The following is a 26,321-nucleotide window of genomic DNA, read 5'->3' on the forward strand; positions in this document are numbered from 1 at the left end:
TTCTGTCCATATATATGTGGCTTATATATAATAATGGACTTCAAATTTTACACTATAAAATTTAAGGATCGATTTAATTTTGAACTGAGATTAATTAAGGGTTTAAATAAATTATGAAGAAATATTTAGAACGTGATCGATTATCATCTCTATTTATATCGGGCTAGTAAATCTGATTCTTTTCCAGTATTTTTTTATATCGATATGAATGGCGACGTGGCGCTCAACTGCAGCATGAATTGAACCAGCTGAAACGCAAATAAAGCTAGCTGATGGACAAATTTCAGCCATGCATGCCGAAATGGCCAAGGTGAGCTCTCTAGGCCTCTAGCCGACTAACCCGATGTGATATGAATATAATAAACGCATCTCTTGGCATCTGACGTGGCATGCCAGCGGCGTCTCTAATCTAACGACGACTGACATGGATGCCTATGCCCAGAGTGATCGAACACTAGTAACAAAACAATCTATGCCGGACAAGTCATTTTGCGTAACCTGTGAGGCGTTCGCTGATGTGTGCACTGACCTTGACTGGGTATTCATGGCGATGTCATTGGATTGAATGTTAACCTAACCGGGCAAAAGAGGATGAGTTGTAAACTTAGAAAAGGCTTAGACACAAAAACCAAGAAGCTAATTTATGAGATAAATAAGTAGGGTCCTACGTTAATGATGAAGAGTTAATTACTACTGTAAGCTAAATGGTTGGATACAATTAAAGATAGTCAGCGGTCGGTTAGGATGATACACACGCTATTAGAGTAGACAACCCAGGTGCTATCAAGTATCAGTCAGTAACTCCTAAAGGTTCGATTTGAGATGCTCTACACGCAAACAAGAAGAGCTTATCGGCCGGCTTATCGCGGCGCCTCTCTGCACAACTTGGCAACAGATGAAGACCCGGCCAGAGCAGCGTTCGCGTGCGTCTCCGGACACGGTCACACCTAACACCTTGCGCCCATGCACCCCCTCTCACTTACTCTGACGACAAAGAAAACATTACAAAATTTCCTTTACGACCAGTTCCAGTCGCTCGGTTCGCACTGTGATCCGCTGCTGAGTACTACCGCCATATACTCGGTCACGCAAGTACACGTTTCGCAGTCCATTTGATCGATCAGGGTCGCTTCCAATTGCACAGGCAGGCAGCACAGCAGGGCAGCCATGGGACCGTCCGGGTCCGGCAGAAGCTGGCTCGTCGTCCTCGTCGTCGTCTCTGCAACCCTCTGCGCCCATGCGTCAGGTACCCTTTTTTTTTCTTCGTCCACATGAAGAGCTTCTTGTGCGAACGACCGGTATCGGTGAGCTGACACACGTACGTGGATGAATTGCATGCAGCTGCGGCGTCCGACACGACGACGACCGTGCTGGCGGCGGAGCGCACGCGGCGGAAGGACCCCCTGGACGGGCTCAGGTACTACACCGGCGGCTGGAACATCAGCAACAGGCACTACCTGGCGGTGAGTTCCTGGTTTCTTACCTTGTCGTGGGCTGACGGCTGGCGCCTGCCGCTTTGCCAGCTCAAAGCATGATGCCTGACTAATACTGATTCATGGCGGCGGCGGCCTGCGTGGCTGCGTGACCCCGTGGTGTCGCATGCAGTCGGCAGGTTTCAGCGCGGCGCCCGTGTTCGCGTTCGCCGCGCTCTGGTTCATCGCGGCGGCGGCGGCGCTCGTCTGCTGCTGCTGCTGCTTCTGCTGCCGCGGCGGCGGCAACGGCAACAGCTACTCCTACTCGCGCCGGGTGTTCGCGCTCTCGCTCCTGCTGCTGCTCGCCTTCACAGCCGCAGCCGTGTAAGCAAAAAAACAACGGATCCCTGGTCCACGAACCAATCCTCGATCTCACTTCACCTGTGTGCGGTGCGCCGGTGCGGGGCGGGTACGCGCGCGGCGCGCCGGCGGCATCATGAAGAACTGATCGCGTCGCGTGTGTTGCAGCGTCGCGTGCGCGGTCCTGTACGACGGGCAGCGCAAGCTGAGCGGCAGCACGACGGCGACGCTGGACTACGTGGTGGGCCAGGCGGACGGCGCCGCGGCCACCATGCGCAACTTCACGGCCCTCCTGGAGGCGGCGAAGACGGCGGGCGGCGGCGTGGCCTCGCTGCCCCCCGACGTCGCGCGGGGCGTCGACGACGTCGCGCGCCGGGTGGACGCGGCCGCCGACGCCACCGCCGCGCGCGCGGCCAGCAACTCCCGCAGGATCCGGACGTCGCTGGACGCCGTGTACGTACGCGTACCAAAAAGCGTGGCCGCTGGCTCTGATTCGTCGCCTCGCCTGCGACCTGCATGGTTCTTGATCTTGATCGGTTTTTTGCTTTGCGTGTGGTTGCAGAAGGAAGGTCCTGATCGGCGTCGCGGCCGTGATGCTGGCCCTCGTCCTCGTTGGCTTCGGTGAGCATAAACTATTGCTCTGACCAAGTCTTCAAATCAGAAGAAAGAAACATATACATATACTAGTACTTGAAATTACGAGACCATTTATTTTTCTGGTTCTTACGCAATTTCTATCCACAACCTGTTGCAGCGTTCTCGTTGACGGGGAAGAAGTCGCTTGTGTCCACGTAAGCACACTAGCACATACACAGAGCATACGCGCGTCCAATCCTGATCGTGGCTAAAGTTCTACAGTTTCTGAATTTTGGCAGAGCGGTGTTTCTTGCATGGATCATAATTACGGCGACCCTAATACTGTCCGGCACTTTCCTTCTCCTGCACAAGTAATCCGGATGTTTTTTTTTGTTGTTCGAGCTCGTCAAAAAAAAAATTAAAACTTATTTGAAATTCTTGTTGATACTGAATTTGGTCATGCGTTCAGCGTGATAGGAGACACCTGCGTGGCGATGGACGAGTGGGTGGCCCAGCCGCAGGGGCAGGGGCAGAGCCACACCGCGCTGGACGACATCCTGCCCTGCGCCGACGCGGCGGTGACGGCGGAGGCGCTGCGGCGGAGCAAGGAGGTGAACTACCAGCTGGTCTCCAAGCTCAACCAGCTGCTCTCCAACGTGTCGAACGGCAACGTGCCTCCGCAGGCCGGGCCCCCGCTCTACTACAACCAGTCGGGGCCTCCCGTGCCGCTCCTCTGCAGCCCCTACAGCGCCGACCTCTCCGACCGGCCCTGCGCCGTCGGCGAGGTCACCGCCGCCGACGCGCAGCAGGTACGTACGGTACGGTACGGCACGAACAAAGAACCTGTGCGTGCGTTGTTGTTGGCGAGATGTCTGACGTCGCGTGTGTTCGGTTCGGTGACTTCGGTCGCATCGCATCGCATCTGCAGGTCTGGCAGCGCTACGTGTGCCGCGCGGCGGCGGGGTCGGGCCGGGAAGAGGTGTGCTCGACGGCGGGGCGCCTGACGCCGGCGATGTACTCGCAGATGGTCGCCGTGGCCGGCCTCAGCGACGGGCTGAGGCGGCAGTCCCCGGCCCTGGCCGACGTCGCGAGCTGCGTGACCGTGCGGCGCGCGTTCCGGACGGTGGGCCAGCGCGGCTGCCCCCCGCTGCGGCGGGACAGCCGCCGGGTGTACCAGGCGCTGCTCGCGGCGTCGGCGGCCGGGATGCTCGCCGCGGCCGCGTGGCTCGTGCACTCCCGGGAGCGGCGGCGGCGGCGGGACAGCGAGCGGTTCAAGGTGTCGCCGTACAGGCTCCCCATCGAGGACAAGGTGCTGCTCAACAGCCCCAGACGGCCGTACAGGCGAGTGTAGCTGTAGTGTAAACACAAGCTTGGTCATCGACCAGACGCTGACGGATCGGATCGGACCTCTCGAGCACAGTGACGACGACGGTCCAGTGCAGGTCCGGTAGGGGAGAAAATGGATTCCGAGCAGTTTTGGCAGTACAATTCTGTAAAGTATATAAATGTGTCCTTGTACTGTGGTAACTGTACATGAGTGGCTACGCGAATAAGGTACCTTCTTGGATTGGATCAAACCACACCAGTGTGCCTGTTTGATAAGATCTGGTTTGATTGTTTGTCAAAACAAAACCATGCATGGCTACAACTAAACCAACCCTTCTTGGCGTGAAAGTTGGCATGGCTAAACAAACTCAAAAGGCAGAGTTTTTTTACGGCTCGTTCATTTGTCTCGGATTGGTGGGTCAGAACGATTCATAACCGGATTGTTTATCTAATTTATATAAATTTTGATTAGCTGGAACGATTCCGGGTGCAATCCGACACAAACGAATAAGGCCTTATACAGAACGATGCAAACAATGCCAAGAAGATAGAGTCATTTATAGCCGTCGCATTTGTTTGAGGCATGCAGCTCCAGCCAGTCTAGCTATAGATTCCAACTGCGACTCAGTCCAAATTTCGCCCATGCCTAATCTTTTACGTATCGATCTCGTGACTTTCTCTGCTACTACTACTAGTACAATCCTAGGTCGCTCCCGAATTTTCTACCAAAACGAAGCAGTAACACGCACTGTAACAGACATGTAGGGCCCGTGGGCCACCACCCACGTCGTCGCCCGTCCGTCCCTTCCGTGTCCGTCGTCCTTCTCCTTCCCGGCTCGTGCCACCCTCCCTCAGACATCTCAAATGAAGTCTCAAGTGGATAGAGAATTACATATCACACATGCGCCTTCCGCACAATGCAGCAGAGTGTGCCGGCCACAAAGTGCCCGCCCGGCAACTTTTAACAGCCCTCACACGCTAGTAAATTTTTTAGCCCTTATTTAAATGCACTAGAGCTAATAATTATCTCTAACTTTTTAGCCGATTCAAACCGGGCCGCCTTAGTTTATTCATGCTGTAAAGGAGAGCCAGCATCCATTAGCTGCAGCAGCTCCACGCACTTTGCAGGGGCATGCATGTGACCAATCGAGAGGCCGTGCCCGTGCCCGTGCCCACAAGATTTGGTGGTGCATGGTGGCAGGATGGAGATGGTGGACCGCGAACTGCGTCATCAGATCGATCAGCCTGCTGACAGCCTTTGGAGCTTCGTCATCTGTTGGTTACTTGTACCCGTGCACCGAAGCCAAGCTTGCTTGTATGTAATGTACATACCGCGTTGGCGCCACAGCGCTACGTCCACGAATTTAACTCGCTGAATCCGCGTGAGGTGGCAGGCAGCCTTGTCATGTGCCAAGGCAAGGCAAAGCATGTGAGCTTGGCCGTGCAACGCCTCTGCAGCCGCGAGCTTCTAGCCCTGTGCTGTGCTGTGCATGCCTTCCTATAAATCCTAGCGCGCGAGTAGTTGCGGCGAGCCGGGCAGTGAGGGGGCCTGCAGTGAGTGCGGGCGCTGGGTCCTGTACTCCTGTCCTGTCCTGTCCTGTCCTGTGTGCTCACTGGCCGCTCAGCCGCGCGGGAAGTGTAGGTTGGTGGACAGGGAAGCTGAGGGCAGGCTGCCTGCAACGCCAATACGCCATGGACGACGACTGGTGCGCGTGGCTGGCGCGGACGGGGCTGGCGCCGGCGCTGGCGCACGAGTACGGGCGCCTCTTCAGCCGGAACGAGCTGGAGCCCGGGGACGCGGCGCACTTCGACCACGACCTGCTCAAGAGCATGGGCATCGCCGTCGCCAAGCACCGCCTCGAGATCCTCAAGCTGGCCAAGGAGCAGGCCGCCGCGTCGTCGGGCTCGCGGCTCGCGCGCAGGGCCACCAGGTGCCTGTCGCGGTGCGTGCGCCGGCTGGCCGGAGGCGGCGCAAGGCGGGGCGCGCCGTCGTCGGTCGCCGCCGTCGTCCCGAGGATCTGCAGCGGCGACGACGCCGTCCAAGTCGGCGCCGTGCAGCGGAAGAGCACCGGTAGCGCCGCCAAGAAGATGGTGCTCATGATCACCGACGGCGCCGCTGCCGTCGCCGGAGCGGGCGGCCTCAGCGGCGGCGGCGGCGCGAGGCTGTCGTCGGCGAAGGCGAGCCTGATGTTCCACGACGAGGAGTGCGGAACGGAGGAGGAGGAGGAGGGCGGCGCGGGCACCGGCAATGACGACATCAAGTGGGACTCCATGTTTCAGGACCTCAAACCCACGTGAAGATAAAGTTGCTTTGCTTGTCTCCTCTCCGATCTCCGGCAGCTCGGGTTCGGTGCTGCTGCGTCAGTCGTTGTCATAGCTTTGCTTTTGTGGAATTGTGGTGGAGAGGATTTTAGTAAACTCTCAACCGTGGTGTTCGTCGTTTTCAGTTCCCTGAGAAGAGAAGGAAGAATGCGTGTTTCGTAATGTTGAGCAAATAATGTCGAAAATGTGTAATTTCCCCCGTCGGTTTTGCAGTATCTAAGCTTCAGCACGAATCAGAGACCAGCCGGGTTTTCCTAGTGGGGTGATTTGGTTTGGTGGAAAAATGGTGAGGACGGTGAGGATGCTCGTGGGTCGCAGACTGCAGGTTGAGTCTGTTTAGAACCCTGTAACCTGTATGCCTGACCATTGCCATCGCAAGACCATTTTTTACTCTCCAGACCAGATTATACAAATCGTAATTACAACGTTATCTTTCTATATGGTAGTATATAGCGATTATTTTCGTCATCATCACACGAAAAAAGCTCGTAACGTAGCAATAGTGTTGTAGTCGTTTTTATGCCGCAGTTTCAGCAAAAAAAAAACGTCGAAAACCAAGAGATTGCAAACAAACATGCTATCACCTATGGGAACCCATAGCCAGGTATTTGAAAATCTTAGCTTACATGTCATGCTATAGCATATTAGCATACATTGAGACTTTCACCTTTACTGAATACATGACTTTGGTGAGATGCATAAATGGAACCAAGCTGTTTTAAGCTGATTGCGGCAAAACAATGGGTGAAGCAGCTCAAAATTGGGATGCAGCAAACGAAACTAGGATCGACTAGCCAGATAAAAATCCCCTGCACTTAGGAAAACGTGCTTTCCTAGCAGTAAACTGACCGGTGGATAACCTTCGATGCAGTCAACTGTAATCTGGAAAGGATGTAGGCAAGCTATGAGCACAAAGGAGTAGTTTTTTTTTTCTGAAAAGGAAGAAAGCATACGGCGTTGACTGCTTACCATGCCCTTTCCAGCTTGGAACTGGTTCTTCAATCTGGAAAGAGACCTTGACAGAAGATATACTCTCAACGCCTCCACATGATTGCTTTTGCCTGTTTCATCAGAGTACGTGCATGCATTACTCGGACTGTCCACAGGACCACACAGTATCAAAAGTGAAATAGCTAGTGCCTGCATGGGTAGAGTTCACAATTTGTAATCTGAATTCAGCAAGACTTACCTGAGGCATGAGAAAGAAGATCTGGTGCAAGAATAGGGGTGGACCTTGCAATGCATATGACAAATGACATGTCATGTACATTGTGAGACTCCTCGCCAAGTATTACCTGCAAACAACAGTTTGATAAACTCTAAATATTGCCCATATTGCCTCTGTGATCCTACAGGAAAGGCTCAAAATGTAGATCAGACATGTGCAGCCTGTTGATTTGTCCATCAAATAGCTTGTCAAACTTGCAAGCTAGGCCAAGCAAAAGAAAGATTTGTTTCTACTTCGGCATATTATGACAAAAAACTTAAATAAAAAAAAACCCGTTGCCATGGAAATAAAGGACATATCAGAATACGGGTATCCAAACGCAGTATACTATTTTCCTGAATAGAGTTGTGTATCATGCATTAAGGACTAGTTTAGAAACTTAAATCCCCTCCGGGATTCCCGGGGATTGGAGGGAAAATTAGCTTTTAATTTCCCCTCCAATCCCCGTGAATCCCGGAGAGGATTATATTTCCAAACTAACCTTAAGGGCACACCACTTCCTAAAGAAATGGAGTATTATACTAAGGCCCTGTTTGTTTCCCTCTAGGATCAGGGCCGTCCCTGTGGGGGTGCCGAAGGTGCGGCCGCATCGGACCCCCAAAATCAGAGGGCCCCCTAGCCATTAGACGCTAGCATTTTTTCCTGTTAAATTTATCTATTCTAGACACAAATACGCAAAGAGTGATGCACTTCAACCAGTCTCGTTTAAATTATTAAACTAATGTCTCAATTGCTTATCGAATACTCTATCCGTTTCAAAATAATATTTGTTTTAGCTCTTGATTTTTATGTTTATATTCAACTAGATGATGATGAATCCACTAAAGAAACAAAACGAATTTTATTTTAATATAGATAGAGTATTATTTACTATACACATGATGGTTGCACCGGCAGAGAGAAGCTTTTTAAAATTGAAATGTTTTTTGAACTATTTATGGTCAACAATAGCTTAAGAGAGGTTAAATGACTTGGCGATTCTATATATCGAAAAAAAGTTGTTGAATGAAATTGATCTCAATAATATAAGCGATGACTTTGTATCACAAAATGTTAGAAGATATTTTTAATGATATCAGAAGAGAAGTAAGTGTTTTTGGCTATATTTTACATTTGTTATCTTATAAACATCAAAACAATGTATAATAATTTTTATACGTTAAATATTCGATATTGTATGTATAATTATATATATTTGTGTGTGGATCTCTATATCAGATTTCGCACTGGGCCCCTGAAAAGTCAGGAACGGCCCTGTCTAGGATTATATAATCTAGCTTATGGATTATATAAGCAACTATTGATGTGCTTATGGATTATTATAATCTAGGTATCTAGATTACATAATCCACCTAATAATCTGTGTTGTTTGTTTAACTCTCAACTTATTTAAGCTGGATTATATATTCTAGAGGGTAAACAAACAGGGCCTAAGCTACAACCAAAAGCAAATACTGGTGAAGAACTGAAGATACCAAGGGGGCATATGATTGAGTAGGCATTCGAGTTGAATTTGAAAAGCCCCGATACAACAAAAAGAATTGAGGATCGATCGAAACTTACATCATCTGTTGGTGCCATTTCTTTTGGCATAATTGGTGAACCAAGTGCGTCCCTAATATACTGATCCTGTACAGAATAAACTATTCATGAAAAAGATATTCCAAAATAAGTATCGTGTTGATCAACCGGTTATAACTTACCTGTGACTTCAAAATCTCTTCCAGTGTGTTTTTGTCACTGCCCACAGATTCGTAATACACATCAACTGGATCAGCAGGTTCAAGCTGAGCAGTCTTCCGTAATTTTTGGATCCTGTTCACAACCTGCACGTGCAGAGATACTTATAGTAAGCATATTAAAATATAAATTTAGCAAATAAGCAATCAAGGTTCTGGGCAACCATAGATGTTTTTTTGTGCTGAAGTTTCAGAAACAATATGCTAAAACTTAGACAAATAGAAAACTTGTAAACTACCTCTCGAGCCACTCCAGCTTCAAACAATGACTGGTCAGCTCGTAGATCTAAAATGACTAAAACGTCGCCTATAACAAAAGCAATATAGGGATGTTAGCAGAAAGAGATTAGCCAAACTATAGACAAAGTAGCATATTAATGGCAAAACCATCTCCTGCAGCATCAATCTCCTTCTCCGACACGTTTTCAGGACGCTTGAATTGTCGGACAACCTAAAAATAAGAAGTCTACAAGTAAAATTTGTAGAAATGGTGAAGATGCAGAAAACTGAAATAAGCACCTTGTGACATCTAATAGAAACATGTTGCACTGAAGTATTCCATGCCCAGTTACCAGTATATGAGGATGAAAGCGCAAACACACAAAACCTGTAAGGCTATAACTATAAAGTCTTCTAATCATACTAATTGAAAACTATTTGCTAGATGAAGATATTTTTTCCAGCATCCAAGCACTGGGAACTTGCAAGTCGTAAGCTTATACTTATACGATCACCCAACGAGTTGTAGATAACTTTTATTGGCATCAAACCAAGGACTGCATGTATATGGAACATTACCTTAATATCATCTAGCTTCAAGCAATGACCGAAGAATGAAATCTCTCCACTTTTTTCGAAGTCTAAGATCTGTTCCTGAGTCATCTTCTTCACCACATTTGATACTTTGCCCATGTCCTTTCCAAGTCTTTTTCCCAGCACACTAAGAAATACCACAAGCATTGAGCAGTGGGTGCAAATGTGCAGTATTTGTGCATTGAACTAATCATACCTGAAATTAGGTTCAGCTCGCAGAGAAGCATACATCAAGGGGTCATTGCATGGAGTGACAGTCTTAACATTGATTTCCTCCATGACATACTACATGGAATGAAGTAGATGTAGTCAGCATCCACTAATAAAGAACCAAAACTTAATAAAAACTAAAAAAAGCTTGAAATGAATGTGTCTGATTGATGACAGCAAAACAGTTCCGTAACTTCAGAATGGAGACAAACTCAACGCATATAGGTTTCAGTCTAACAAACCTCTTTTAGTTTACCAGTTATGTCTTCAAGAAAGTCATTGTCTGGATGCACAACCACCATCTCCCTGAAACTCAAAGCAGTCACCACAGGACACAACTGAATGCTACTAAATGCAATGTACATTTTTCCAACTTTTATTTTAAAATGTTATGAAAAAATTTAATATAAAACTCAAATACTGTACTTCCATGTGACTTCCATCAGATTCAACCGTCTTGATGTTTAAACTTTGTATACCAAGGTTCAAGAAAGCGCTACGCGCTGAGCGCGCGCTAGGGTGGTGAAAAAGCTTAAGCGCGATTAATCGTGATTAAGCGTTTTTGTTGAAAAGAGAAAAAGAAAAGACATGGTATTGGGTCACCATGTAGGCCTGCAGCAGCCCTTAACCCCCTCCTCTCCTCATGAGTCTGCAGCCCACTAAGCCCACCTGCCAGGAGGCTCAACCCAAAACCCCTCTCCCGCGATGACCTAGTACATCTGCTGCCCCCTTACACGCCCCACGCCGCCGCCATGTGCTCTCCGCCTCCCTCTCCCGAAGCCTATCCTCCCCCGTGCCGTGCGCTCTCCGCCTACCTCTCCCGAAGCCTCTCCTCCCTCGTGCGACCTTCGCCTCTCTTTCTACCGCGAAGCCGCTCCGCCTCTCTCTCTCACCAATCTGTTGCCTGCATCCATCGCCGCTCCGTCCGCGCTCTCTCTCTACCTCTCTCTCAAAGTCTCTCCTCTTCTCTCTCATCGATCCGTCGATTTGCTGCCTGCTGGATTGACGCCGGAGGTGTTCCTCCTCTTCCTCTCCCTCCTCTTCGCCCTTAAACATGCCGGATGGGCACGATTAGGCAGGGCCAGCACTTAATTGCCCGCTTAGTAGGTAAGCAATGTGCTGACCCTCTGCTCAGGGCATAATCGCGCTTTCTTGAACCTTGTTGTATACACAAATTCTTCAAGTTACATGTACAGGATGAGTGCAAAAACACAACTCAAATTATAAACCTTATTATGAGAACCACTACTACAGCCAAAATTTATCATATTTCATGCTTTAAGAACATATTATAAGAACAATCTGCCAAAGTGATTCACATCATCACAGAAAACATACACATGCAAAAATTGAAGGAAGCCTAGACATACTTGAGTGGTGTTTTGAGAGCTTTGTTATGCCGCTCACGAATATTACGTGCAAGATCAATGATGGTCACCATCCTATTTACACTTTGCTCAACACGCTCATCTCTCTGGCAATGTAACAAAATCAATCGAACATTTAACTATTTAAGTCAGAAGCCATTCTGCTAAAATAACACAAAATGGAATGTTTAGATGAACAATTACCTCACCAGTTGTGGAAGGGAACTTGCAGAAGTGAATGCTCTCCTCAGATTTACTTGATACCTTCCGCAAATTTTGATAAAGAACTTCAGTAAAGAATGGTGTAAATGGAGCCATCACCACGCAAGTTGTTACGAGAACCTGCATTTTCATAATTCAAGTATCTTATAAGCAACTGGAGAAGAAACAAAAAAAAGTGTGCATGATTGGGATCTTTAAATATTTAAAGGTATAGAAATAATGAAATGGATGATATTTGGTGTCCAGGATTGTTTCAGATGTTCGTATTAACATATCGCAGTGAAGCAAAACAACAGAATCATTGCAATACTGAATATATATACTAACTATACAAATATGTATGAGCTTGCTTTAAAATACCATTTTCAGTAACACATAGACACTTTGCAGCAGCATTGACCAGATGAAGTGTATGCTACTGGATATATATACTTACATGGTAGAGTGTTGAGAGAGAAATTCTGCAGTCTTCTTCTCCAGTACGTCCTTTGAACCGTTTGCGGTTCAAGCGCACATATATGTTAGTAAGATAGTCAATGTATTTTACCAAATATGGCACAACCTGCAAAGGCGATTACATCAAATGATCATAACACAGAAAGATCTTACAAGGGAACTGATATCCAGAAAAACTGTGAAAACATTCAACCGTGTAAAGACGATATGCATCCATCTCCTGGTGAACAAAGCTAACTAGACTTTCAGTTGCTGAGTTTATCCAGTGATCCAACACATTGGATGACTTCAGAAGTACCGCTTGTTCCATCGGAGAAAATGAGGCAAGACCCTCGACTTCCAGTCTCTTTGCATTTTGGACAAAGAATCTGTACGCATTATACCATGGGAGGAAGACATCTTTCACCTGATAAATCAAAGCACATCAAATCGGGGGTCATGTTCTTTTCATGATAGCAATTATTGATAGCTCTGGGTAAATGATATCAAGTGAACTATGCCTGGCCAAAAGATAATAAGAGCAGAGTTTTCAACAGATCAACTTACAACAGCAAAGACACCAGTACGTTTGAATCGTAGAGACTCTGCACGTACAACTGGAGAGTTTACCAAATATAGACGCAGAGAATCCTGAAACAGAACAAACTTCATTCTAATCACTAATTCCAACAGTATTTGTATGTATCTTCCAGTAACAGCCATTGACTTATTCAAAAGCAAGCAGCCAGACACCACATACCGCTCCAAACTCGTCAATGAGATCTTTTGGTGAAGGATAGTTCTTTTTACTCTTACTCATTTTCTTACCATCCTCAGCCAAGACAAGGCCATTGCATATAAGATTCTTAAATGCAGGCTTCCCAAACAGTGCCGTCGAGAGAACCATCAGAGTATAAAACCTGCAGTATGGAGGCACGTCATAAAGGTGAATACCCACTATTAGTAGGCATGGCATAAATCAAAGTGTATTAGGGGGTGTTTGGTTCCTTTAGTCACCCTTCTAAACTTTAGTGGCTAAACTTTAGTCCCTAGAAATTCTATTTGAAAGACCTATTTTAGTCACGCCGTTTGGTATTTTAGAGACTAAAAGTAACTAAAGTTTAGGAGGTGGGAACCAAAGACCCCCTTAGTCATGAATCATGATTACAGGTTTTCAGCACCATATACATTCTAGGCCCAAAAAATGAGATTATATTCTTAACAGCCTTGGGAGGAACTAATATTGGATTAAACAAAACGGAAGTATTGAGAACTAGATCAGATTCAAAAGTGTAGATCAATGCAGATTAAACATTTTCTAATAACAACATGAACTACAAAGGACATAAGTAAATAGTGGAAGAAACTAAGAGCCTTTTAGTGAGCAAAACTTTATGTGCATGAGCATGACAAAGAAATGGAGTGAGGTCAAGCACACAGTAAAATATTCATGTTTTCTACACAAAAAACATAGTTTGGCCAGCAATATGTGTGTCATGTAGATGTCCAGGTTCTTTCTAGTGTCTATATTCATAGTCATTAGAAAGTGGGTTTCTAGCTAATAGTTAAAGAGAATAATAGGCAATCATCACAAGTGTAATGCACTAATGCTTGTACTAACTGAGGCTATTACAGCCATGTTTGCTGCCATAACTATGCTATATAGAGAGACCAAAACCAGAAAAGCTTCAAGTCATTAGGTAGAGCCATTAAGCAAGTCCTAGGATGTGAATGACTCCAAAACAAATAGACCTCCAGCTCTTGATTCATCATTGATCCCTCACGATATGTACAAGTATGGCATAAGATTCGGAGAATATCCAACACCTCCTTTGCACTTGCATTTTTGCGCGGCAATTTTGGTTCTACATTCTCTCTTCCTTGGGGCTGGCTAATCTTTCTCCTGCCTCTAATGAGTCCACTTTTGCTGACTGGTGGGAGAAGGTGTGTAAGCAAGTGCACAAATCCAAAAGAAGAGGCTTTAACAGTATCATCATCTTGGGGGCTTGGTGTTTATGGCTGCATCGTAATAAGGCGGTTTTTGATGGCGTCAGGCCTTCCTTTCAGGGAATAAAATCAGTTTTTCTGGATGAGTTTGAGTGTTGGAGGCTTGCCGGTGCTAGACATCTTGAGGCTTTGGGTCCTGGTGCTGCAATTTTCAGATCAAGGGTTCTATTGGGGGCTTAGTGAAGAGAAGTTGTGTGGGTGTGCGGCCTGCTGGCTCTTGTGCTGCTGTTTCCATGTGCAGAAGGCAGCTGCATTCCTGTGCGTAGCATGTATTAGTGGTCTTGTGTTTGGTCAGGTTTTGGTGGTCTTGTGTTTGGCCTTTTGTGCCATTGTACTTTGGTCCATTTTGGACTGTTTCTTCTCTTAATTTAATGATGCGCAGCTCTCCTGCGCGTTCACGAAAAAAAAGTATGGCATAAGAAACAACATGCATAGCATATCATGAAATATCACCACAGGCCATAGATTGAACAAACTGAAGGAAGAAAATGAACCCTCCAGACTGAAAGAGAGTAACGAACCATCCACGGGTTTGATCCAAACCCTCTGCCACAAAATTCCCAGGAAAATTCTTTTCAAATAGCTCTCGATTCTCAAATGGATAGTGAATGTAGGCATATGGCATTGATCCACTCTCAAACCAGCAGTCAAAAACCTGGGTAACAACCATAATTGCTTAGTGGACCATTTCAAAACTGAAGACATTGATATGCTCCAACATTCACGGCAGTGGTATTGACAGTTTTCACACGTAAAAAAAAGGTGTACACAGTGCTGAAAGCTCCCACAAAAGGTGGAACGATGAAAGGAAATTTCTTAAAAAGAAGAGATCTGATTAAGAAAAGGTAAAAATAGATGTAACCTAATGACCCAGCAGAGATTAGGTACATTGTTTCAGCCATATTATTGCATATCACTGCTTTCGATCAAAATTCAAACATCAAAAGGGAACTTGCATGCCTGCTACCAACAACTTCAGCAGAATATCTGATGCTACAGCAATCTAAGCACATAAGAGAAGGATTGCTCACCTAGACAACTAAAAAACTTGATTGATATGTATTTGGTTAATACTCCATCCAGACACTAAAAAGGACAGACCCGGTGTCGGAGGCTCCCACATAAGTGGGGTCTGGGGAAGGGATAAACCGAGGCAAGCCTTCCCCGCAAATGCGGAGAGGCTTCTTTGAACACATGACTCGGTGAGACAGCTCTCAGCCTCTCACCACTGCTCCCTTCAGGCACTAGCATCAACTAATATTGTTAGGGGATGCAAATTAGTATTATGCGCTAATTTGCATCTCCTAACTACATGCATTAGGGACTGGAGGGAAGTTCAAAACACCATAAGTTTTATTTCTTAATACCAAATTGCTGCAGCTGATCATATTACATATTACTAGAATAATATGTTTTGCACTTGAATCATCTCAACTCTATTACATGAAAATTTCATTTCAACCTATCCTCCATCTAAATATCTTAATGCCTAATGGAAGCTGGAAAGTTAAAAACAATAATCAACAAGTACGAAAAATGTATCAAACCATCAGTGTAATGTAAGATGTAAAGCGCATACAGATAAGAACCAGTACTTAAGGATCCAATGAAACTTACATCATCAACACGTTTGAGCGTCCCAAACTTGGGTCCCCTCTTAGAGGGAATTGTAATATCATCAACATAGTGTCGGTGAAGATCAGTGACCTGATGGTATATTTAGAAAGAAAAATCAAAGGTTAACATATTAACCATTGTTTCAAATCTTCAATGAAGATACTGTGGAATGGAATCGCAAGAATATTTATCCAAATAATTGAATTCATCTTGCAAGTACCAAGAGAGATGTTAACCTTGACTCCAGATAATTTTTCAAGCTTTTCGATAGAATCCATAACAACAATTTCTTTACGATCTTGACTCATCCACAGTGGAAGTGGAGTACCCCAGAATCTACTTCTGCTAATGGCCCAATCACGTGCACCTTCAAGCCAGTTGTGAAATCTTTTTTCCTACAGGAAACCATTGTTAAAGATTAAAGCAAGTTAAAACAGAAACCTTTCCCAACATCCTTTGTAAATATGTTGTTAAACACATGAACTCTCCAAACAATTTTAGTGACTAGAAAAACACTCCATCAGCAGCAATCTAGTCGTTCTTGAAATTCCAGACACATATTTGGGTGTTATGTTACCATGGAAACTTTTTTAGTACTAGTTAAGGTACTTCCAAGCGCTCCTACAAAATAGCAACAACAAGCTATACCTTCACAGGATTTAGCTCAGCTAGATCATCTCAAAGAGTGCCTAATTGCCTATATTCAACATGCCTATATTTTGTTCTCGAACGCGCAGGAGAGGTGCACATCATTATATTAAGAAGATAAAAAGGGTCCAAAATGGACCAGTCCAAGAAAGAGGAGCCACCTTACGGTGGCCAGTAACAAAAATAGAGAAATGTGTCCATTACAGCACCAAAAAGACTACCATCCTACAACCCAGGAATTGGGGCTGTTAGGAGAGAGAGGTTCTTGGCTCCTGCCATCTCCCACAGCACCCTCTCTTCCTCAGCCCTTATGGCTGCATCTACATTTGGGGTGATTTTGTCGAAGACGCAGCTGTGCCTATGGTTCCAGATGGTCCAGAAACCCAGGATTATTAAGGAGTCAAGCCCTTTTCAGCTATGCCTTGCACCTGCTCGCTCGCCCTTCTCCACCATTCCATAGCCTTCCCTTCCCCTGGCTAAGGAGCAGTTCCTTGAAGGTTGACCTGCCCAAGCAATCTGCACCAAAATTCCCTTGCAAAGACACAACTAACCAATAAGTGGTCTATTGATTCCTCATCTTGGTCACAAAATAGGCATCTTTCAGGATGTGGCAGCCCTCTTTTTTCAGCCGATCTGCTGTCCACTGTCCAGCACCTTTGAAGGGCAGCTAGCCAAAGGAAGAACTTGCATTTTCGGGGGAGCCCATGGCCATGATTGCCATATCTTTCCACAATGTTCAAACTGAATTGAACAAACGAAGAGGCTCTCATAAGCAGCCTTGGCTGAGTATTTGCCATCTTGAGCAAATCTGAAAATGTGTTTGTCCTCCCTTTCCGGGTGCAGCTGAACGGTGCTTAAAGTATCTCAATTCAGCTAGAGCATCTCAAGCTATACCTTTGAACCATGGAAGAGGTTATGGAAATCTTGGGCTCCACCCAAATGCAAATTTTTTTTTCTATAGTTGGCAATAAGGAATAAATGTTGTACAGCTGATAGACTGCAAAAGAGAGGGTTGGATCATCCAAAGGTCTGTCCTTTATGTGACCAGGAGCCGGAGAATATCCAACATCTCCTTTGCAGTTGCATTTTTGCTAAACAGTTTTGGCATTGCATTCTATCACCGTTGGGGCTTGCTAATCTTTCTCCTGCTTCTAATGAGATTTCTTTTGCTGAGTGGTGGAGGAAGGTGTGTAAGCAAGTGCACAAATTCAAAAGAAGAGGCATTAACAGTGGTATCATCATGGGGGCTTGGTGTTTATGGCTTCATCGTAATAAGGCGGTTTTCGATGGTGTCAGTCCTTCCATAAGCAGAACTAAAAGAGTTTTCTTGGAAGAGTTAGATTGTTGGGGTTTAGCCAGTGGCAAGCATCTTGAGGGCTTAGGTCTAGGTGCTGCCATTATTAGGTCCAGGGAGTTTCTGGGTGAGTAGTGGAGATGTGCATGTGGAGATTGCTGGCACTTTTGCTGTTTGCCTCCTCTTGTTTCGTGCTGTTTTTCATGCGCAAGAGAAGGCTGGGGCACTGTGCTCAACAGGAAGTTGATGGGTCTGTTTGTTCTGCCTTTTCGGCTTTGTACTTCGGTCTATTTTGGACTCTTTTCTTCTCTTAATTTAATGATGCGCAGCTCTCATGTGCGTTCAAGAAAAAAACCATACTATTGTAAAAAATAAGATTTATCCGTTTATGCAATCTCCAACAGTACTTGTGTCCAACAACCTAAATTTAGTGGCACCCTAAATCATCCTCCTACCTCAAAGACACTACCCATCCACCCTATCTTAAGAAAAATAGGAGGTTGATTTTAGGGGAACTGCTATGGGAAAAAAGAATTTAAGGTGGATTTATGTTTAGGATGGACGCTATATGAGAAAATAGGATATCTAATATTATGCAGACTTTTGGAAATGCTCTTATGCAGATCAGCAGATCTTGATCTAGACTATAAAATTTCAGGTACTGGCCACTTATTCCTAATGGTTCATTATGTTGAACACAACAGTCGAGCAGAAGTCGCCAAACACCCTGCGATAGCCTCGATTGTTCCATTCCCCCCTCCCATCCACCACGAGAATGAACTGTGACTTTGATTCTTTGTACCACGCTCACCCACTGCACGCTGTGGTCACTCACTTCGAAACCAAACAGGGCCATTCTTCATTAATAAAACTGATACATCTAGATTATTACATATACAGCTAGCCCTAGCACTCAAATGACTCATGTAAATACTCAAATCTACTACATCCGCTTAATTTTTTTCTTGAACATGCGGAGAGGCAGAGAGCTGCATATCATTATAAAGAAGAATAAGTGTAGGCGACTCATACAGCCCCTTAAAAGGGTATGGCCAGTACAGCAGAAAATCACTGAGAAGTGAGAACAAACTAAGTATCCATCTGCTTAAATTAGTAGGTGTATTTAGTTTCGTTAGGATAAAACTTTGAACAACAATTACTCTATTAGCATGCCATTAATGTGATAAACCAAAATCATAATCACAAGTATTTTTTTCAATACAAAACTAGCTGCATCAATTTATACTGCAAAGTCATGTATTAATAAAGAAATTGTTGGACAAATGCTCACCTTAACGAAATAAAATACACCTGCTAAAAGGAGGGAGTAATCTGATGCTCTTAGTTAATCTTATCTTCAGAAAAAAAACTAATTCAGGAGTTACTATATTTGGTTGCTACACGCCTACTTGGCCTGTTGAGCTTTGACCCATGCCATACGATACATCAACAGGTCCTTCAACAAGCCTTAACACAAGTTGTAGGCTTGTAGCAATGTAGAATACATCCAAGGATTCAACCAATCTCAAGTTTGACTAGGTTTATAAAAAATAGTATCAACAATTGTATTTCTAAATTGGTTTACTATGAAAATATATGGAGTAATTAATCTAATGACACTTATTTGGTATCATAAACATTAGTGCTTATTGTACATATTGTGGTCAAATTTGAGACTGGATGATCCCTCAAAGTGCAAGGTGTGTGTTTAGTTGGGACAGGAGTACATGCCTCCCTGCAATATACCTCCATAGTCACAAAATACAGAACCTATATAGGGCCTCTTTGGCAGAGCTCTAGCACTAGAAAAGTGAATCTGAATACCAATTCACCATGGGGCAGCTCTACCATAGATCTGAGATCCACCGTGGATCTACCAGGGAACTGTTTGGCTACACAGCAGTGCCATATCCACAAAACCGAGCTTTTAGATGGATTGGCCTGTTTTGCCCATCACGGCCATCCCGGTCGAGCCTCTGCCCTACAGCACCACCTCCGGTGCGCCCCAGCCCAACTATATCTAGCATATCCGCCACCGGCCAATTGCTCTTGTCTTGCTCCCATCCGTTTTACCGCCCCGCGCAACTCTGGTTGAAGCAAGCCACCGCCACTGGGTGAAGCACCCTGGGTGGGCCGCTCAAGCCCATCCCTAATTCCCTATGGCCCTTGTGTGAACGCGTAGCACCACCTATTAGTGTTTGGTGCCGGCAGGGCAGTACACCACTGATATACCATGCGGTACTTTTGATGGTTGGCGAGATCAACTATAGCTCGATGGTTCGCGTGGAACGTGACAGGACACAAGAATTATACAATTTCAAGCAGCCAGAAGGCGTAAAACCCTAAGTCCTATGTGAGGTGGAGATTGTATTGCTCTGAGCTAGAGTTACAATAAAAAACTCGACCGGGGAGGGAAAGACCGCCCTTCCAATATTATATTAAGAAGAGACCGAAACAATGCTCCCGGCCAAGAAAATCCCCGAACCTTGGCCCCCCATCACTAACGGGCCAGCGTCAATTGTCCACTCTGCAACGGCCCAACCGGAGGGTGGCACACAGGACATCGTAACCCAAGAGCGGATGGGGCACAGCGAGGGGATTTTTTTTAACCAAGCCTGAAAATTCGCTCCCGAGAGGAATCGAACCCAGGACTTGGAGGTGCTACTCGGAAGTCCTTAACCACTAGGCTAGAGGCCGCACTGCTAGCCTAGAGTTTCAGAGTGAGTGGGCTACGAGGTGAGGGTATCCGATCTAGATCGTAGGGGTCCCTAACCCGCCTTATACAAGCCGACAGGTTTAGGGTTACAAGTTAGTTCCCTTCCTTAACACTAACCCTACGCTCTCGGGGGTCTGTTTTCGAGTTGCACGTGAGTCTCTGCGCTTCCTTATCCTGGAATAGTCGAGTCGCTGCTTCGCCTTGGTCCCCAAGTCTTCATGCTATTTCCGGGCCTGAGTCGACTGGTCGGCCCATGAAATCAATCGCGCGGCCTGCGTATGCCCTTCAATGGTTCATGCGGACCATGAGGACCCAGGAGATATCCATCTCCCAGACCATCGGCCACCCATCTTGGCCGCCCAAGGCACCCCGGCGAACCTCCCTCCCATTCCCCTACAACAAAGGAGTCGACCAATGAAGAAGGGGGTGGGGGAGGTAGAGGGCGACCGGATCCACCAGATCCGATCATCGCTGGCTTGATGGAGCTGTGGGGCTCACCAGTGCAGGGGGCAAGAAACGGTAGCCACAGGGTCTTTTTTCGTTGGTGGTTTGGTCGACAGGGTAGAATCAAATAGAACAAAACTGTATGAGATGGGAGTGTGTAACCCGTGGCATTGGTAGGTAATTTCCACCCAACTCCACAAGGAGGTAAGAAACAAGCTTTCATGGAGCATCCCTTGAGGAGCTCCACCAAAATGGTGAATATGTCTCCTAGCTCCACCATTTTGGTGAATCCATATTTCGAGGAGCTATAGAGTTTGGGTAAAAATTCATGGAGTGAAGTTGTTCCCGGTGAACCAGGAGCTGGTACAAGCCTATAGCCCATGTGAGATACCCTCATAGCCATCTAAATTCTAAATGTGGGTCTCAAAATACGGTCCAGGGCTATGAGTGTTCACATATGACATTTTTCCATACAAGGTATGGACCTCATGGCCCTGCCAGGAGCAAAAAGCCATAAAATACCTTAACATAGTCAGGCACCCAGTAAGTCTCCTTGTTACATTCCAGCAATTGGTCTTTAATCTTCTCAACCTTGACAAACCTACAGCAAATCTCTTCAGGCTACATCCGTCAAATAGAAAAAAGTAATGCAAAGGAAGAGCATAATGAAAGCAAAGGCGGATGACTGGGTAACATAGTAACAAATACAACAAAAATTACAAAGTCATTTAGTCCCAACTAAGTTGGGTTGGCTAGACATGAAACCAAACATGAGCCACAAACAAAAAGGAAGAACTCACATAAAGCACTGTGTATAAAGCATTGATAACGGTAAATTCCTAGGGGATAAAGAAAATGAAAATGGTTCAAAACAATGGTTTATTGTGCATATAGTTCACTGTGACATGGTAAAGAAATCATAAAGTGATCAATACATGTGGTAAGAGAAGTTCGTAATGGGGAGGCTTGTCAGGTTATCAGAACAAGATGCATTGGTACTAACTTGAAATGAAGCTGAACAGCAAAATCATAAATTATCAGCCTATGGACAAAATACACAAAACATATATATGATTATATGCACAGTAGTAGTAGAAGGTTACCAGCTTGGAACAGCCCGATAAATAAGAGGAGTACCCGATCGCCAACAAAATGGATAAGAGTGTTCAATGCTCCCTTTACTAACAAGTCTTCCTTTATCCTGTTCATGTTGTTTATCACTTTTCAGAGTACAGTCCTCAGGAAAATAAAAAAATAGTGGGTCATATTAGCATTGAAACTTGGCGTATTTTAGCATTTATCTTATCAGCGATCTGTAGATAAAGGAATTCTGATTGGCCAACTAGAAACAAAGGTTATTTAAAGACTGAGATGAGATGGCAGTCCATGAAAAACTGAAACATCAACTTGCCTTAACAGCACTGATGATATCCTTGTCAGCTTCTTTGACATATCGCCCTTTAAAATCAGATATTTTTTCAATAAAGCACCCATCATCATCAACAGCGACAACAAGTCCAGCAGTCTGCACGTGAAACATCAGAAAGGATAAAAATAAAGAGAGAACTAAATCAAGGTCATGCTTGCATAAACAGAAACAACTTGCAAGAGATACATACTAACATACATCGTAGATCGTACAAAAAGATGGATAAAGTAAGTCATACTAGAAAATGGCTGTTCTTCCAAATTGGGAAATAAGAACAAGAAATCAGATAGAACCATTTCCCAAATTTGTACTAATGTCACACCATCATGGTTAGATAGCGCCAATAGTGGTAAAGGGTGGAGGCAGGAAACTATCATGCCCCTTCCCAAATTTGTACTAATGTCACACCATCATGGTTAGATAGCGTCATTTTAATTAAATAGATAGGGTTATTCCCCCAAGTTTATCTGAAAAGGGGATTGCTGGTTTACTGATCTTCCCAATTCTCTCAACCCTGAATACCTTGTCCTTAGCGGCACATCAGTTAGTGAGGATATGCATGAATTAAAAAAAATAGATCCAACCTCAAATATCCCAGCAGCAAGGCAAACACGATGGTCGTCTTCACCAAATGCAGGAGCACAATGGACAACGCCAGTTCCACTATCATCGGTGACATAGTTATCCGCAATCACTCTAAAGGCAGTCTCTTGTAGTTCAATGAAAAAATCAAATAGGGGAGTATATCTGTAACCAGAAAAAAGTAACAGCCATAAGAACGAAAAAGCCTACAGATACATAATCCAGTAATTCTTTGCTATCACATGAATTTGGTATTCTCAAACGATCTTTCTTCAACAATTAAGACTGAAGCGTGGTAGTGCTTGGTAAATGAATAATGTCCACAACCTACAATACTTCAGTAGACTGTGGAGTGAAACTGTTGTTGGAGTAAGTAAGCTCTATCAATTCAAGATTAAATGCAGAATATTTTCCCTAAAATTGCAGATGAATGTCCAAGTCCAAAGCTATATAGAGTTATGAACTTAGCTCAGAGCAGCAACACCTAAAAAAACAAACCAGTGGCTAACACAAGGAAAACAGGAAACTAGCCTAAGGAAGACTTTCGTATTCCAGTCACAACTTAAGTAAATGAATTGGAAAATCTAGTTCAAAAGTCCTTCTTTAAAACTGAAGTGCAGGTAAGTGACGATACAGGTAACTAAATTGCATTAACATAATGCTGTGGATATTGTATCCTATAAAAAAAGGTCCAACACTCCCAACTACAAGATTGATCAAAATTCAAAACAGGGACACTCACTTTAAGCCAACCAAATATGGCCCAGGAATCTTTACCAGCAGCTCATATGATTCCTTATCCAAACCATCCTGAGCAGCTTCAGCATTGCTTCCCTTTGAAGGTGCCTGCTTCTTTCCTGAAGCTTTGGCCTTAACTGGTAACTGCCCAAGCCTAGATTCTGCAATAACATATACTTTTCCATTTGACTTGTCTCTAACCTGTTTGTAGTTGTACACAGTAAGTGTCCTCAATGGAATATAATAAACAACTGTTTACAAGTAGAGAAGTGTGTGAACAATAAAGATCCAACTAACTGGGGTAGCCTGTTGACATGCAGCGGAATAGGAAGACAGTGTGTTACCAACCTTTGCATACATGAGATTGGCATTGATACACAGCGCTAGGTTACTTGGAAGTGTCCAGGGTGTTGTAGTCCATGCAACAAAAGCTGCATTGTCCATATCACCAACAATAGGGAAGGATACCATCACCGCTGGGTCAGGAACAGTCTAGGATACAACTTAAAAATCAGTTACTATAAACAACAACAATGAAGTTATCTAGGTCAGCTAGGAAGCCAAGAACCAACCCTATAGTCCAGTGCTGCCTCAAAGTTTGACAGTGCAGTTTTGCATCCTGTGCTGTAAGGCATGACCTATACCAAGAACAAAGGGGTCAAGAGATTTTAATGAATTCCCTGCAATACAATGGACAAAATACAACTGCAATCCATTTCCTCGTTTTAGAGAGGATAGTTTGTACTGCCAGGTAGTCTATTTGTTTTTTGCTTTTCCCTTCTTTCAAGGACTGAAAAACAACTTGTACAAAATAATATTCCCTCCGTTCTTTTTTATTTGTCGCATTTTAGTTTAAAAATAAACTATCGGACGACAAATATTCGAGAACGGAGATAGTACTTGTTGCACATTAACAGCAACTACAGTGCATGGATTACCCTACAAGCCACACATGATTCCCAAAATTACAACCACACCACACCACACCACTAAAACACATATGTGCTGTCACAAAGCCCAGATCAACAAATTAAAAATGGCATTCTCTTACCTTACAGAAGCAATATTTAAACCAAACTAGAAGTTCATATGTAAAAAATTATAGATCTAAATGTCAAAGCAGAATGCCAGCCTAACAGTGAAATACGTAAGGAGATGTACTTCTGACTATTGAGTTGTATGCACCAACCAATTCAACCCAAAAGATTAAGCTGATAGAAAAAGGTGGGCAATTCACTTATATTATATTCTAACACTACTCACGTCGAGCCTCTTTTTTTATCTCTGACGTGAAATGTAGGAGCGAGCAGCAATTATTCTATTTAATTGTGTTAGCCAAAACTCATGATCTCTGGCTGTGATACCATATTAGAGTGGACGTACTAATCAGTTTAACCCAAAAGCTTAATCTGATAGAAGAAGATAGTGAATGCACTTATACACTTAAACACCCACATTCACGTGCAGCCAAAGAAAAAGGCGCAAACGTGAAAAAAATGGTTGGAGGCACAAATAAAGCCTCTGTCAGGATTCGAAGTCGATACCTCTAGTTCTGATACCATATTGAGTTGCATGCACCAACCAATTAAACCCAAAAGTTTAAGCTAATAGGAAGGGATGAGCAATTCACTTATATTATATTCTAACACTGGCATTGAGACATATCAGAATTTGCAATGTAGTCACTGTGCAGTCAAAGACACTGTTAAGTTCCCAATTAACTGAACGCTATGCTTGTCAAACTACCAATGACAAGCTTGTTAAGCTTTGTACAACTCACTAACTCAGAATTATGAGAATGAACTGACTCCAAAATTATCTGAGTGAGGTTAAAGACGCAACCTTGAAGCCCTTATAGACGAGGTCCTTCTCCCAGAGCTGCGCAAACACCCACCAGACGCTCTCCATGAAGTTGAGGTCCATGGTCTTGTAGTCGTTCTTGAAGTCAATCCACCTCCCCGTACGTGTGACCATGGCCTCCCACTCAGAGACGTACTTGGTGACGATGCTGCGGCACGTCTCGTTGTACTTGCCGATGCCGAGGTCGAACACCTGCTGCCGGTTGGTGATGCCGAGCAGCTTGTCGATCTCAAACTCGACGGGGAGGCCGTGACAGTCCCACCCGAACCGTCGCGAGACATGGCGGCCCCGCATCGACTGGTGCCGGGTGACCACGTCCTTGATGGTGCCGGCGAGTATGTGGCCGTAGTGGGGCAGACCAGTGGCGAAGGGGGGGCCGTCATAGAAGACGAACTCCTCACCGCCCTCCGTGCGCCGGAGCTGCTCGTGGAAGGCGTCGAGCTTCGCCCACAGCTCGAGTACCCGCTCCTCCTGCTCCGGGAAGGAGAAGTCCTTCCCCTCGCACACGTCGTCCATGACCTCCTGTCCGGCGGTCGCGGCGGCGCCGAATGGGGCTTGGATTCCGAGCGAGGCGGTGAATGGGGCTAGGATTTCGGGCGATGGTACGGCGGCGGCGAGAGGTACAACACGGATTCACTTGGGGGAGGGAGACAAGGGTTTAGAGGTCAGCTGGGCGCTACGGACGGTCCGAATGCAACCTTGGTCCTAGAAATGGTCTCATGCGGTAGTATTACTATTTTTCAGTTTTCGCACATGCAGTAGTCCCCAAGTTACCTTTTCTTTTTCGTGCACGTAACCATTAGGATATGTACAATTATGTCTTCTACCGGTTTAGGGACTGAATTAAAAAAAACCTAATACACTTTTTTTTGGCAAAGACAGTCTGTTGACTCTACGCTCAAGGTAGAGGACAAAGCTGATTGATGTATTGATGATGTGTTTGGTTTGGCTTTAGCTTTTGTCCTCTAAAAAGACA

General features: G+C 45.1%; 3 protein-coding genes across 4 annotated transcripts; 2 read left to right on the forward strand and 1 right to left on the reverse strand.

The window, feature by feature from the left end:
• The first annotated feature begins 740 nt into the window (after positions 1-740).
• Positions 741-3,950, forward strand: LOC103629704 (uncharacterized). The gene is made up of 9 exons (XM_023300363.1): positions 741-1,246; positions 1,342-1,463; positions 1,606-1,796; positions 1,941-2,225; positions 2,335-2,393; positions 2,527-2,563; positions 2,648-2,719; positions 2,818-3,157; positions 3,277-3,950. Exons 1-9 carry the CDS (start codon positions 1,168-1,170, stop codon positions 3,697-3,699), a joined length of 1,608 nt encoding a protein of 535 aa, XP_023156131.1. The 5' UTR covers positions 741-1,167; the 3' UTR covers positions 3,700-3,950.
• A 1,161-nt stretch (positions 3,951-5,111) lies between these two features.
• LOC100273200 (Sterile alpha motif (SAM) domain-containing protein) lies at positions 5,112-6,229 on the forward strand. Its single transcript, XM_008650816.4, has one exon. The coding sequence runs from the start codon at positions 5,367-5,369 to the stop codon at positions 5,970-5,972; it is 606 nt and encodes a 201-aa protein (XP_008649038.1). The 5' UTR covers positions 5,112-5,366; the 3' UTR covers positions 5,973-6,229.
• Positions 6,230-6,543: 314 nt separating this feature from the next.
• Positions 6,544-26,049, reverse strand: LOC100384866 (isoleucine--tRNA ligase, cytoplasmic). 2 transcript variants are annotated; one of them, XM_008649996.4, is made up of 27 exons: positions 25,328-26,049; positions 24,058-24,123; positions 23,834-23,977; positions 23,490-23,686; positions 22,750-22,912; positions 22,148-22,261; positions 21,840-21,937; positions 21,259-21,337; positions 15,871-16,029; positions 15,635-15,724; positions 14,539-14,672; positions 12,771-12,930; positions 12,578-12,661; positions 12,225-12,437; positions 12,012-12,137; positions 11,558-11,695; positions 11,357-11,460; positions 10,229-10,292; positions 9,973-10,061; positions 9,762-9,903; positions 9,351-9,414; positions 9,203-9,270; positions 8,928-9,050; positions 8,788-8,853; positions 7,186-7,291; positions 6,966-7,057; positions 6,544-6,878 (listed from the first exon to the last, which is right to left on the reverse strand). In XM_008649996.4, the coding sequence occupies exons 1-27, from the start codon at positions 25,859-25,861 to the stop codon at positions 6,777-6,779; spliced, it is 3,519 nt and encodes a 1,172-aa protein (XP_008648218.1). In that variant the 5' UTR covers positions 25,862-26,049; the 3' UTR covers positions 6,544-6,776. The 2 variants fall into 2 exon arrangements, with proteins under 2 accessions (XP_008648218.1, XP_020394727.1); XM_020539138.3 differs by lacking the exons at positions 6,544-6,878; positions 6,966-7,057; positions 7,186-7,291; ... (2 more) ...; positions 9,203-9,270; positions 9,351-9,414 and adding an exon at positions 9,474-9,570.
• Between the last annotated feature and the right edge of the window lie 272 nt (positions 26,050-26,321).

The sequence above is a fragment of the Zea mays genome, chromosome 6, assembly GCF_902167145.1.
Source record: "Zea mays cultivar B73 chromosome 6, Zm-B73-REFERENCE-NAM-5.0, whole genome shotgun sequence".
Classification (NCBI taxonomy): domain Eukaryota; kingdom Viridiplantae; phylum Streptophyta; class Magnoliopsida; order Poales; family Poaceae; genus Zea; species Zea mays.

Coding starts and splice junctions, on each gene's coding strand:
- LOC103629704 (XM_023300363.1), top strand. CDS start 1,168: ATGGGACCGTCCGGGTCCGGCAGAAGCTGGCTCGTCGTCCTCGTCGTC. Junction 2,564..2,647: donor AAGAAGTCGCTTGTGTCCAC/GTAAGCACACTA, acceptor GAATTTTGGCAG/AGCGGTGTTTCTTGCATGGA. Junction 2,720..2,817: donor ACTTTCCTTCTCCTGCACAA/GTAATCCGGATG, acceptor TCATGCGTTCAG/CGTGATAGGAGACACCTGCG.
- LOC100273200 (XM_008650816.4), top strand. CDS start 5,367: ATGGACGACGACTGGTGCGCGTGGCTGGCGCGGACGGGGCTGGCGCCG.
- LOC100384866 (XM_008649996.4), bottom strand. CDS start 25,861: ATGGACGACGTGTGCGAGGGGAAGGACTTCTCCTTCCCGGAGCAGGAG. Junction 22,913..23,489: donor CCATATTTGGTTGGCTTAAA/GTGAGTGTCCCT, acceptor TTCTGGTTACAG/ATATACTCCCCTATTTGATT. Junction 9,271..9,350: donor GATTGATGCTGCAGGAGATG/GTTTTGCCATTA, acceptor CTTTTGTTATAG/GCGACGTTTTAGTCATTTTA.